The following is a 14,214-nucleotide window of genomic DNA, read 5'->3' on the forward strand; positions in this document are numbered from 1 at the left end:
CACAAGGTACGCTTCAATTATTTATGTAGATAAAAAATTCATACAGCTTTTCAATTAATTCACAAAAGCATTTAAATATTTGATAGTATTATTCATTGTGTGGTCTGATGTCATAAAAGCATACATAACTATATATATATATATATATATATATATATATATATATATATATAAATAAATGCTGTATAACATTACATTAGATAATGGTTTCATTAGTTGTTGCATTGAAATAGTCATTAACAAGTCATTTCAGGGATATGAGATGAGTTAGTAACTGTAAAAAAATAAACCATTTGAAATGTATAATATTCAAAGTATATGGTTTTCACTGTAGTAAAAATGAAGGACAATGATTAATTTCTCCTTTTCTTAATTTTCTCATTAGGGTCTTTGATATGCAATCTAACTGAACCTCGACCCCCGACGTGTTTTGGATTTTTAGGAGAACCACTCATTTTTTACTTACCTACTATTCCATATACAAGGACAAGCTTGACAAAGAATAAAGATGTAATTTTAAGATTAAAAAATAATTCATTAGTTAATATAAATGAAAACTTCAAGAATCGTACATTCTTTGGAAATGGAATATTCAATCTAACAAAAGCAACAAAAAATGACTCTGGAGAGTACACGATGGAACAATACGATTCTACTGACGGTGTATTATTGCACACAGTTCACATCTATCTGGATATACTAGGTAAAACCAAACAATCACTGTCTTCAAATAACGTATGTGCAATACTAAAGTAAATGTCAGAATGTGTTATGAAGCTAAAAACAGAGGGAAAAATAACTTTTTTAAACTGAGGACTTTATGTCTGAAAGGTCACAAAATTCAAAACCTGCAGGTTTTTTTAGTCAGTTTTGCAGGTACATACGAGTTTCAGGATTATAATTATAGTATTTAATGCATGTTATTTTATTTTATTATAATTGGCAGTTATATATTATAAAAGACTTCCAATTATAATCAAATCAAATTAGTGTTCATATTCATACATATTTCAAACATAAGTATGTATATATTTAGAAACAGATCACAGGTTGTAGAGCTGTTAATGTCATGTTGTAATTGTTGTTGCATCTATATGTGACTGCGTGTTTGTGTTGTCACCAGACCGCCTCACAGTCAGCTGCTCCTCTGAACAATATGACCTGGAGTTCATTTTCTCTTTGGACACTAACGTGCTGATACAGACACGAGCAAATAGTCCAGAAAAACAGAGCATTTCAAATGCTACCATGAGCTTACATGGGCAACTGATGGGAAAGCTGATGTGTATGATTGTCCAAAACAATGTCAGCAGAGAACAAACCACCATTCATCTTACAGGCTGTTCAGGTATTACAGTTGTTGTTTTTTTAAGTTCTTTTGTTTAGTGTTTACTATTACTACTACTACTACTAATAATAATAATAAATCTCATTGCTAAAGAGGTTTTAGAGTTTGAAGCATAAATAGAAGTAAAACGTTTGTTCTAATTTTGTTTCTGTACATTACCACAATGAATTTTAAATGAAACAGCTCTGATGCAGTTAAAGTGCAGACTTTCAGCTTTAATACAGTGGGTTGAACAAATCTGCCACTGTAGTGATTTCTTGGATGGGTTTTTTTCTCTTTTCTCAGCTGGCAGCTTTTGAGCTGCATGGAGAGCTTCTTTTGTTGTCTGTTTACAGTGAAATCTTCCAAATGCAAGCACCACACCTCAGATCAACTTCAGTCCTTTTATCTTCTTAATTGATAATGACATAACAAAGGAATTGCCCACACTTTCCCAAGAAATAGCCTCTGAGTCAGTTGTCCAATTACTTTTGGTCCCTTTAAAAAAAAGGTGGCACATGTTAAGGAGCTGAAACTCTTAAACCCTCCATCCAATTTGTATGTGGATAACCTCAAATACAAGCTGAGTGTCTACAAATTCTGTCTATGTCCATCATATAACTCTAATTGGAAGTGTTTTAGTAAACAGGTAAAAAAACAAAACTTGTGTCAATGTCCAAATATATATGGACCTAACTGTATGTGTGACTTGAGGTAATTGTAGCCCTTTAAACTATATCTTCATCTACAAGAATGTATTATCTCAATATATTCTTCTTAATGATTTTATTTTCTAGGTACTAAGTCTTCCCTCTGCGTTGTGACTGTGGCTGTGGTTGGAGGTGTTGCCATTCTGCTTATTTTGGCTATGTTCTTTGGTACTCGGCATTTCAAAAACACAATTGGTATCATGACTGTTAATGAAGGTAAGATTTGCTGTACATGTTAAATTAACTCTACTGCCTTTGTCAGTTCAGTCTCATTGAGTACCACACTATAATTACGCAAAGATTTCCTAAATTAATATAAAACAATGCAGGTGTCTCGACATTCCTGAAAATAATTTTGGAAAACATGAAATTCATCTAGTTAAGTAAGTTATTCACCTTACAGTTAGAGCCATGGCTTGTTGCCCAAAGACACAGTTTTTGTTGTTTTGTCTCTGTATACCACAACAATGTATTTTAAATAAAGTAATCAATATGTGATTGAAATACAGTCTGTGGTGGTGAGGAAGACTGCCAAGATGGTATTTGGTTTAATTAATGAACAGAGGGAAGAAGACAAGGAGATTTGGTGTTGGAATGAGTAAGCACCAGAAAGTACAAGGCTGGGAAAGAAAAAGTCAAAAGGTCAGGAGCACTTGGCATCTAGTGTACAGCGAAGAGAGAGGTGACAAAGGAAAAAGGCTTAAACTGACGTGTATGTGAGGCTGGATACTGAAGAAGGAGGAAGTGCCTTGTATTGACTTGTTATTTAAAAAAAATGAGCTGGAAAGGATGTGCAGTAAGTTCCAGTGAGTATTTTAAGGACCATCTTCAGAGAGGAAGGCCTCAAATGGAGTGAAGATAGTGAAGAAGGAAGTGCAAAGGATCTGTACGGAAGCGTTGAACTCCAGATTACATACCTGTGAAGATATGATACAAGATACAGGGAAGATGCTTGCAAAACAGACTGAACCATTCCCTGAAGCTGTGGGAAGGTTTTTTTAACATTAAGTTAAGGAGGGATGAGAGAGTCATATGTTAATGAGACAGTTTTGATAGAGAAGTATAGAGAAGGCCAGAAGGAGTTGAACTGTACCTGGGTGGAGAAGAGAAAACAGGGCACTATATGAGCAAGAAGAGTGTCCAAGAACTATACGAGGGTCGTGCAGGACATGTATGAAGACGGTGAGACAGTAGTGTAGTGTGAGGAAGGAGGTCAAGGTGGGGGTGGGGTTACATGAGGGATCTCAAAGAGCCTCTGAGGTGGAGGTATGCATGGCAAGAAGAAGAATGGCATTGCTGAGCCAGCCAGTGAAATCCTTTTTTAAAAGAATGTACCAGTTTACTGACTTCTAAAGTTCTCCTAAAGTTTTGATGGCCTGCATCAACTTGGGTCTTTGGGATGCAATCTTACATCAGGGTTCAATAGATCCAACTCATAAACAGCTAATGCAACACTTTTGTTAAATTCCCTAAGTCTGGAATTCAATCATATTTTGGTTGTTTCTTTCAAAATCCATTGCAGTGGTGCACATAGCACAAACTACCTGAATCTGACAGTATCCTAACATTATTGTTACAAGTCTTTCATATATAATTGTAAAATCTTTTGACTACCTAAAAATCATTTTCTGTTTCTATGTCTTTCAGATGATGCTGAAGATGACATCATCTACTCAGATGTTAAAGTGAAACAGCGTACAAGAAAAGCAACACCACGTTCAAATCAAGATGCAAGTTAGCTTGCCCCTAATGCATTCTGACCTAGCACCAGTCTTAAACCTGTTCATGCCAAGTTAGCAGTTTCAGTTAGAAGCTCTCACCAACATCTTACATATAACACTGGAGATTTAAAAAGCTGTGGTCATTAGTGTTTGTGCGTTTCTTGTGCTCTGCTTTGTATATATAGCAAATAACAGCAAAGGTGAGCTGTGCCTCTCTAAGACAACAGCAGAGTCAAGCATCAACCATCATCTCATAGCTTAAACATTTTAGCTAATATTCATTGTGTCTGTCATGACTGTAAAACAATGAAACCCAACTTAGTTGCACAGCACACGCTGAGAAAGTGTATAACTATACATGTATCTTGCGTAACACTGGCCTGATATTACTATTAGGAATCATAGCAGATATCAAAATGCCCACTTATTCTATGTAACAATACAAAAAACATGAAAGGCTCACTCTAGAAATACTTCTCCTGTTACAGTTTGTTATTTTAGTCATGTATTCTCAGTGCATACAGCTTTTTGCCTGCAGCTTAGAGTCTCAGTATTATATGTCATGTTTTGTGATCAAGTGACATTTTGAAAGTATAATAAAACTTGTGTTTCCCTCGTGTTCCACACAATTCCTTCTCAATCAGCATACTTTATTAATCCCAGTATTAATCCCAACATTCTCAAAATGTTGCATTTATTTTCTGTGTTTTGCAGTACAAACTATAAACCAAAGCCAGACATAAAGTGGAAAGAGACAAGAGTGTAATAAACTCACCCTGTAACTTGTGAACAAGAATTATTGTTTTCTTTCATAATCAAATCAAATCACTTTTATTGTCACATCACATTATTGGCACACTGGTACAGCACATGCGAGAGAAATTCTTGTGTCAAAGCTTCACAAGCAACAGTGGTGTGCAAAATACAAGGAAAATAAGAAACAAAGCAAAGTATAAGAATAGGAATATGAGAATTTTAAGAATAAATATATGTACAAATATAAGAATGTATGAACATTATTAAATATGTATACCAAATATATATGTATGCGTGTGTATATATACATATATATAACATATAGAGAAGTCAGCAGTATGAATATTGTGCAAAAGAAATGGAAATTTATGTGCAATATGGAGTGCATAAGTGTCAAAGTTTCGGTAAGTGACAGTGAAGTGTCTATGAAATGTTAGTGGTCAGTGTTGAGCAGTCTGATGGCCTGATGGAAAAAGCTGTCCCTCAGTCTGTTGGTTCGGGACCGGACACTATCATACATCCTGCTGGACTGAAGTAGTTTGAACAGTGTGTGACTGGGGTGACTGGAGTCTTTGATGATCCTCTCTGATTCCTCAGGCACTGCCTCTTGTAGATGTGCTGGAGGGAGGGAAGCTCACCTCCAATTATCCTTTCGGAACACCGCACCACTCTCTGGAGAGCTTTGCGATTGTAGGCGGTGCTGTTGCCATACCAGGTGGTGATGGATCCAGTGAGGATGCTCTCAGTGGCACAGCAGTAGAATATACTAGTGTGTGATTAGTGGTTGTTCTGTCATATTCTGGTAAAATCTGTAAACTTTAGTAGTAAAAGTAAAAATACTTATGGTGAGAAACAAGTTTTGAGTTGCAAGTAATGCATGAATCAGCACTCACCTCATGAATCCGACAGTTTCTGCGTCTTGATGCATGCTCAATCATCCAAGTAAGTAAATCCCCAAAAGTTGATTCTGTTCATCTGGACATAGTGTTTTCAGTGGGAGAAACATTTGTCACTCATCCAAGTGACTTCTTTAGTCTCAGCTGACTGTAGGTTGCCCCAATCTTATAAACAGTACATTAGCATAATGACTGAAACCGGCACCACTGAAGGAACAATGGGCTGGGAGGTCATTTCCACTCTCAGCTTCGACCAAGTGTGTTTGCTTTTGGAACTGTATCTTAATTCCACCTATTTCACATACAAGGGTCAGTAGTACAGGCAGAAACATGGGTGGGTCATGGGTTCCCCAGTTTCACCCATCGTGGCCAATTTGTACATGGAAGAAGTGGAAAAGAGGGCTTTGGTATCCTACCCTGGAACGTCCCAGAACATACCACAATTCATGGATAACATTAACTTGGTGGACCGACACATCAAATTCACCAGGGAGGATATGAAAATTGGCAGGTTAGCCTTCTTAGACTGTGAGATTTCCATCAGTAATGGGGGACATCTAAAAGCTGATGTGTACCGTAAACCTACGCATACGGATCAGTATTTAAGGTTTGACTCTCATCATCCACTGGAGCATAAAGTGGGTGTCATCAGGACGCTACAACACAGAGCGAACACCATCCCCACAGACACAGCGGCCAGGGAGGCAGAAGAACATCACATCAAGAAGGCCCTAGTAAATGTGGTTATCCCACGCTGGACATTTGTCAAAGCTGGAAGGCACCTAAAGAAAGCTCAGCCAGATCCAGGAGAGAAGGACAACGCTGCTAAGCAGAAAACCTTAGTGATCCAATCGTATGTGTCAGGAGTATCGAGACAGCTGAGACGCATTTTTTCTAAACACCAGTCTCTGTGGCTTTTAACCCCAAAACATGCTGAGCCCAAAAATTGCCCCCCAAGGATCAGGTCCCCCGACACAAACAGAGTAATGTAGTGTACCAAATGATTTATATTTACCAGTGAGTCTCGTGCTGTGGTTGTGATGAAGGCAAATAATGTCTTCCTCCATTTTCTTCATGAAAGGGAAAAAAGACCAGAAATATACCATCCAGGTGCCAGTGGTGAATTCACATGCCAGAGAGTAAGAAGACATCTTATTTTAAATATGGTGAGTGACTGTTGTCATGGCGACATTAGTTAAAAAGGAAAAAATGTCTAGTATGTCAGTAGTTGTTGCATTATTTTCCAAAGTAAGAACAGTTTCTATTTATCCATTATGTAGATAATCCACACATTTGATAGTACACTACACATGCAAAATAATGTTATTCTGTCCAAACAGAAGATGATTTTGATCTACATCATCATCGCAACTCCAGCAATGACCGCTGTGGCACAAGGTACGCTTCAGCCAGTAAACAGTACCTAGAAGAATAAAATGAATCCATATTGTTAATCCACATTAAACATTTTAATGTTTTATCTTATTATTTGTTATTACTTAGATGATTTATTGTTTAGTCTGGTGAGAGAACATTTCTGTTTGATATAGTGCTGTACATCAGATAACAGGTGCCATTAATAGTATTACTCAAGTTTCATACACATGAATTTTGTCAGTAACTATTAATTGGTTACATAATACAAAGTTTATGGTATTTCATTTTTAGTGAAATACATGATAGTTATTCATTTCCCTCTTTGTATACATTTGTTTATTCATTTTCTTACCAGGGTCTTCAGAATGCAATCTAACTGAACCTGGACCCCAGACGTGTTTTGGAGTTTTAGGAGAACCACTCGTTTTTTACATACCTACTAAACCACATATGAAGACAAGCTTGAAAAAGAGTACAGATAACATTTTAACCTTAATAAATGATAAATTATTTGTTCTCAATGAAAAATACAAGAATCGTACTACAGTCTCCACAAATGGAACATTGAAGCTCGAAAAAGCAACAAAACATGACTCTGGAGAGTACAACATGGAAACACACAGTTCTACTGACGGTGTGTTATTGCACACAGTTAACATCCATCTACATATACTCGGTAAGACCAACAACTTATTGACTTATTGAATAACATCTGTGTAATAATAATGTACATGTCAAAATGTGCTAAAAAAATGCTAAAACTGGAAATTTAAAAAGCAGGTAGTTACATGAACAGTTTGTATTTATCGTTGTTCTTATTGCTGGTTATATATTATAAGGGAGTTATCAAATTATCATTCATTTTGTGCACACATTTCATATAAGTAAGCTATGAGTAAGCACTTACATAAAGCCTGTATTGATATGTATTTACACTCCTTAGAGTAGCAGTGAATGTCATATTGCAGTTGATACTGTGTCTATATGTGACTATATGTTTGTTTTTTTCAGCTCCTGTGTCAGAACCAGCTGTTACGCAGATGTGTTTGTCACCAAAACAGATGACAGTCAGCTGTTTCTCTGAAGGAGATGAAGTAGAGCTCATTTTGTCTTTGGATGATAAGTTGTTGATACAGACTACAGCCAACGGTACAGAAAACAACGTGTTCAAATGTTACCATCAACTTACCTGGTCAGCTGATGGGAAACCTGACATGTGTTGCTCAAAACAATGTCAGCAGAAAACAAAATATCACCCACCTTACAAGCTGCACAGGTAGTGTGAAATATATGTAACAGAAATGAACATGTTAAATGTATTGTAAAGATAAAATATATCTTTGGATAATCAAAGACATTAATAACCTGTAACATTTTTCAAAAGTAGCATAGATCTGTTTTTAAAGGTTATCTATGCTGACAAAGTCTCCCAAAGATCACAAAAATTGCAAAATTCAGTTTTTTTTAATAATAATAATTTAGCAGGTACAAAGAGAAACAGAGTGTCTGTAGATATCGACCACTGCAGAGCTGACAGTGGATGTTAAATTGCAGTTTGTACTGCATCCATATGTGACTATATGTTGACTATATGTTTGTCTTTCAGCTCCTGTGTCAGAACCAGCTGTTATGCAGATGTGTTTGTCACCACAACAGATGACAGTCAGCTGCTCCTCTGAAGGAGATGAAGTAGAGTTCACCTTGTTTTTGGATGATAACTTGTTGATAAAAACCCAACCCAGCATTGCAGAAAACCGCAACATTTCAAATGTTACCATCAGCTTACATGGTCAGCTGCTGGGAAAGCTGATGTGTATCGTCCAAAACAATATAAGCAGAGAACAAACCATCATCCACCTTATAAGCTGCACAGGTAATATTAAATAAATATTACGTTCTGTTATATTTAAATAGTGATTTATTTTATTATTTTATTTAGTATAGGTATTTATAGGAGTTTTTCTCATTTTAAATGATTTATTTTATTTATTTTAAATGCTGAAGCATAAATTGGAAGTACGTATGCCTTGAAGACTCTTGGCTCTTGACGGAGCCAGTCGCACTTTCTCCTTCTCCCTCTCCCTTATCTTTCCTGCTTGGCTTCTCATGTCTGAAGTGTTTTTTCTGTTCTCAAACTGATCTCCCTGTTGGAGCGCAGTCTGGGGTTCTTTGTTCTCCTTGTCTTTCTCATGTTGTGCATTTTGCATTGTTATACCCCTCTGACCTGTCTTCCCCATGTGATGTAGTGTAATGTATGTATGGTCGGAAGGGTAAGATGGCGCTGGCAAAGGTCGGCAGCCTTAACCCAATTTCCTTCGGGGTCAACCTTCAGGATCAATAAAGTTTTATTGAATTGAATTGAACATTGTAGCCCAGTAAACTATATTTACATTATTTCAGTAATTTCTTCTTAATGGTTTTAATTTCAAGGTAATATTTCTGACCACTGCATTGTGACTGTGGCTGTGGTAGTAAGCGCTGTTGCCATTCTACTCATTCTGGCTGTGTTTCTTGGTATCCGGAAATTCAAAAACACAACTGGCATTATGACTGTTAATGAAGGTAAGATTTTTATATTAAATGTGTTGTCTTTATCAATTTTGTCTCAATGATCACCACACAGAAGTATATGCTAAATTGTTATAAAACAGTTAGTTATTTGTTGGACAAAATGATATTTTTGTAGCGTTGTAGCAACTTCTGTACAGGACACAATTGATTTCAACACAAACAGTCAATATGTGATTGAAATGCTAACTTTCACCTTTAATTCAAAGAATTTTACAAAAGTTTTTCATTAAATATTTAGTAATATTTACCCCTCATTTGTAAAAGGCTGATGGGTTATTGTCTTCACCCTGTTAAGCAGATGGGCAGGCGGGACACCCAAGTTTGTGAATGTGATAATTTGAGAATAAAGAAATGTAGCAAATGTATCAAAATTTAAATAAAGTCATACAAAAAATCTTGGGTGAGTTCGAATCTCAGTTAAATAGACCTCAAAATCAGAGATCAAGTTTTCTGAAAATCTTGTGAATGTGCTTGTGAGAACAAAGAGACGTGGGATTTTGAAAGTGATATGATAGGCTTTTTTCTACGTGGACACTGAGGGTAACACTGGCCACCACCAGTATTTTTTTTATTTCAGTCTCCAGTTTTCAAAGGAATAAAATTTTACTGGAGAAACTAACATGATTTAATTCAATCTTGCAGTTTGACTGCCTACAACCCATAGAGCTTACAATGCTACTTTTTCTTTCCTTGTGTTGCCACAAGCCATGTGTTGCTAGTTTGCAGCTTATCAATTTAATTATGTATTTAATAGTTGAATCCCGGCAGAGATGGGGTTCCTTCATGATCATTCTACTTCTATCAGCAGTCACATCATCAGCAAGCATGATTGACCCATTTGCCCATAACATTACTTTCACCTAGTAATACAGTCTGGTATCCTTGGGCTCATGAGCGATTTCACTCCTTTTCCATACATTTTCCTCCTCCCTTCTGATACAAAGTTAATATTGGTTTCATCTGTCCAGAAAATTTATTTCAGAAATGTGCAGGCTCTTTTTAGATCAAGCCTCGCCTTACTCTGCTGGAGTGTAACTATTGGTTTGCAGCTTGTAATGAACTTGTTATGTTGTCCATTTCTACCCCACGAAAGGTACTTTACTTTTTGGGCACTCTTCCTTATACTCACATTTAAAATGTACAGCAAAAAGCTTCAATTACAAATTTAGAGCTTTTGTATGATTTTAGATATGATGTCGGCTTCATTTTTCAGGAAATAAAAAGGAAACAGAACTTGGCCTTAATGCAGCTTGTTAATCAATTGTCTAAATATCCAGTTTTGAGCCTCTGAAATTGAGGGTCTATTTTTTTAAGCCTTGAATTAAAGCCAATTAAAACTGAAGTCTTTCCTTCAATCACACGTTTTTGTTTGATTTGAAATCCACTGTGGTGATGTACAGAGCAAAAAATACAAATATTGTGTCATTGTGAATCTTTGTGAAAACTTTCTTGTTACAAGTTTTCAATGTACAACATCAGCGTCTTTTGATTACACAAGACACAGTTTTCTGTTTTCTATTTCTTTCAGATGAAGCTGAAGAGGACGTTGTCTACTCAGATATTAGACTGAAGCAGCTTGCAAGAGAAACAAGAGAAACACCACCTATTTCAAATCAAGATGAAAGTTAACGTTCTCCTAAACAGTCTGACATTCTGAAACCTAAACCCTAACATGTTGACTTTCAGTCAACTGTCTAATAAAACTATGGCACTTTAGCAATTCCATCTTTGCAGTGAACGTGAAGGTAAACATATTTAACAAGTACTCACTGGATTATTAATTTTGAAGGAAACATAAAGGGGGGAAAAGTTATTTAGAAGGCATTTGATATACATGAAATACTTATTTATACTTATTTATAAATGCTTTATATTTGAACTACATTTTATTTGACATAATTTAAATAAACTACATCAGCCTTGTAAAGGTTCTAACCAACATTTAACCTTGGAGATTAAATAAAAGGCTTTGATCAGTGATGGTGCTTTCCTTGTGTTGTGTTAAGCAGACGTGGGCTGTGCATTTTGTTTGAGATAAAAACATCAGGGCTACTTTTTCCTGTGTTGTCATGACATTAAAACCACAAACTATATCCTGTTTTCACTGAGCTGCTAAACCTCTAAACCATGTGACATTACCTAAGCTTCACAGTTGTCAGTGAGAAAGGGGAAAAAACTGTATTATGCATAAAACACTGGCTTGTTTGTCACGTCCACGCATCTTAAGTAAAGGACACTCTTTCAGGATGCCAATGTTCACATTTTGGACGAAGACAGATGGTTTGAAAGAGGAGGAAAAAGCCATCTATGTCCACTGTGAGCGACCATCTTTGAACAGAGCGGGTTTACGACACCAACTTCTGCATCTAAATCAGTTTTGAGATCCCTTCCAGACGCTTACGACTCAATCCGGCATCGATCTCGGAATTCGATGATAGTCCAGGTTCATGTCAGAAATGCTGATGGCCCACCAGTTACACCTTGCTCAGGATTAGATCACAGGGGTCTTTTGTCCCTCTTGGGGGATACACTAGGTTAATCTGGTTCCCAGACTTAACGAAGAATTTGGAAGGACGTCTTCAGCACTAAGAGTCGACCTTCTTTGCAACTCCTGACTCGTGACCGGAGACAGACTCAGACATATTTGAAGACGCCTATAGGTGATCGTATCAACCATAGGGCTGTCCTAGGAGTGCATGACCACTTTATCACTGACTACATACCAAGGTGTAGGGTCTCAGGTTGGATGAAACCACTGTAAGACCTTTACCCTATCATGTGACCTATTGAGGGATCTCAGGACTGCATTGTGGGTAGCTGACAGTTGGTGTCATAAGCTGCTCGCTCTGTTCAAAGGTGGTCGTTCACAGTGGACATAGATGGTCTCTTTTGCTCCTCTTTCAAACCAACCATCTGTCTTTTCAGTCCAAAATGTGAACATTGGCATCCCTGAAAGAGTGACTTTGTCCTTTAGGTGCAGAGGTACAGCTGAGTCTTGACCTGTCGAGGAGGCTCTTCTATGTTGTGTCACGTATTTGTCGAGTGGCTATGCAGTTTCTCCAATGTAGAGCTCTCTGTACTGCACAGCATATGCTTGGTTGCTCGGCTTGTGTTTTGGATGACTGAGAACCAACAGAGACATCAAGCAATACAAAAACATGAAGGGCACAAACTCCCCTGCAGGCAGTTCTTCTAAGTAGTATTTTAATGAAAAGTGTGATTAATATGAATATCTTGTGTAAGGTGTCATAAATCCATCAATAATTAATGTTATATGCTTGACATGTGTGAAAAAGTCAGTAAATGGACTTTGTGAGACACGTATAACAATGTGTGTTTGGTCGGCAACCTGGTGATGCAATTAAAATTCATTGTCTTTTCAAATGCAATGATAATAAATGCTTTGAAGCTTGTTGACCAACATTTAGATTTCCAGTAATATTTGTCAGGTTTTGTGATCCCATGCCAATTTTCAACTACAATAAAACCTGTGCTCTCCTCATGTTTTACATGAATCTGTCTCAAAGTGTTACATTTATTCTCTGTATGTATCTCAACCATACAAACCATTACGTTTAAGTCAAGCATAATGTAGAAAGGGACAACGCTATAATAACCCTTACATTAAACAAGAATTGGTGTTTTCCTTTACATGTATTAGTTGGTGATTAGTGATAATTCTGTGATGATCTAGTAAAAGCTGTAACCTTTAGTAGTAAATGTAAAAACGCATAGTATTAGCACTCATCACATGGTGGAGCCAAAGTTTTTACAGTTAACTAAAAGCAGTAAAATGCAGAGCACGTGATCTGCAAGATCTTGTGAAATTCACTCAGATTTAAAAGTTTGATATGTAAATGTGGAGATAAATTTGTAACTATGTGCACAGAAATGAGTGATTTACAAGACAATGAATGTTTTTCATTGTCTGCTGAGAATAAAGACAAGCCATCAGTTGCAACTTGCCCATTCGTTCTACTGGCTCTCAGTTTTACATAATATGAGTTTTGCTTCACTCAAATGCTTATACATGAATGTGTGTAAACAAACTTTTCTTAATCTCTTGACATAAATCCGGTTCGTGCTGTCTGCCACGCAGTACTTCAGAACATTCAGACATTAGTGTGTCTGTAGCAGAGTCACTGAAAAAGGAAAGAGTTGTGGCTTTAATGTAATGTGGTTTTCACACCAGGATGTTAACTGATACTTCCTTTTGCTCCTTTTCAACAAACTTTTGTGATGCAGACTATAGTGATAAATGTACATTGCAGGACATAAAAAAACAAAGTAAACAGTTGACATTAATCTTGTGAGTGATGAAGAGCACAGGTTCAGGCTGTCTGCCACGCTGTGGCAGTGACTTAAGCCAATTTTAAGACATCAGCTACCTTGTGAAGTTGGTGTCAGGCAGTCACAGGCACACATACTACATGGGATAAATGATATGATATGCAAATTTTGTGTTTTCATAAGTATCTATTACAGTATCTTTGTTTAAAAACAATAAACAAAATTCTCCATCATCATATTCTTAACAGAACTGAAGCAGGAGTATCTAGAGGGTTCAGTATCTAACAGGCAGCCATAGTGATTACCTGACAGCTGCTTACTGGGTGAACAGGTCTGCTGGTAATGCAGTTAATATGAGACTTGACCTGCATCATCTTGACCAACTGTTCGTGGACTTTAGCTCAACTTTCAACACTGTCATGCCAGACACCCTTTACTAGAAGTTCACCCAAGTTAGTGTGTCCACCTCCACAGATCATCATTACTTGCCGCCAGGGTTTTTTTTTCTCCCCTGCTGCTCTTCTTCCTCTACACTAACGACTGCACCTCAGGACAACCATCTGTGA

At 36.9% G+C, this 14,214-nt stretch overlaps 1 protein-coding gene across 2 annotated transcripts in view; it reads left to right on the top strand.

Annotated features, from left to right (window-relative positions):
• Positions 1-14,214, top strand: part of LOC121815594 — a 112,325-nt gene that overhangs the window by 75,263 nt on the left and 22,848 nt on the right. The window contains exons 1-6 of one of the 2 annotated variants that reach the window (XM_042227175.1): positions 6,374-6,576; positions 6,751-6,808; positions 7,143-7,463; positions 8,394-8,660; positions 9,218-9,349; positions 10,887-11,560. In XM_042227175.1, coding sequence (XP_042083109.1) covers positions 6,451-6,576; positions 6,751-6,808; positions 7,143-7,463; positions 8,394-8,660; positions 9,218-9,349; positions 10,887-10,987 — 1,005 coding nt within the window. In that variant the 5' untranslated portion in view covers positions 6,374-6,450 and the 3' untranslated portion in view covers positions 10,988-11,560. Of the gene's footprint in view, positions 1-6,373; positions 6,577-6,750; positions 6,809-7,142; positions 7,464-8,393; positions 8,661-9,217; positions 9,350-10,886; positions 11,561-14,214 lie in introns of those variants that run through there. The other variant, XM_042227174.1, reaches the window with a different exon arrangement.

This window comes from Haplochromis burtoni, unplaced genomic scaffold, assembly GCF_018398535.1.
Source record: "Haplochromis burtoni strain Fernald_Lab_line unplaced genomic scaffold, NCSU_Asbu1 Contig_247, whole genome shotgun sequence".
Classification (NCBI taxonomy): Eukaryota; Metazoa; Chordata; class Actinopteri; order Cichliformes; family Cichlidae; genus Haplochromis; species Haplochromis burtoni.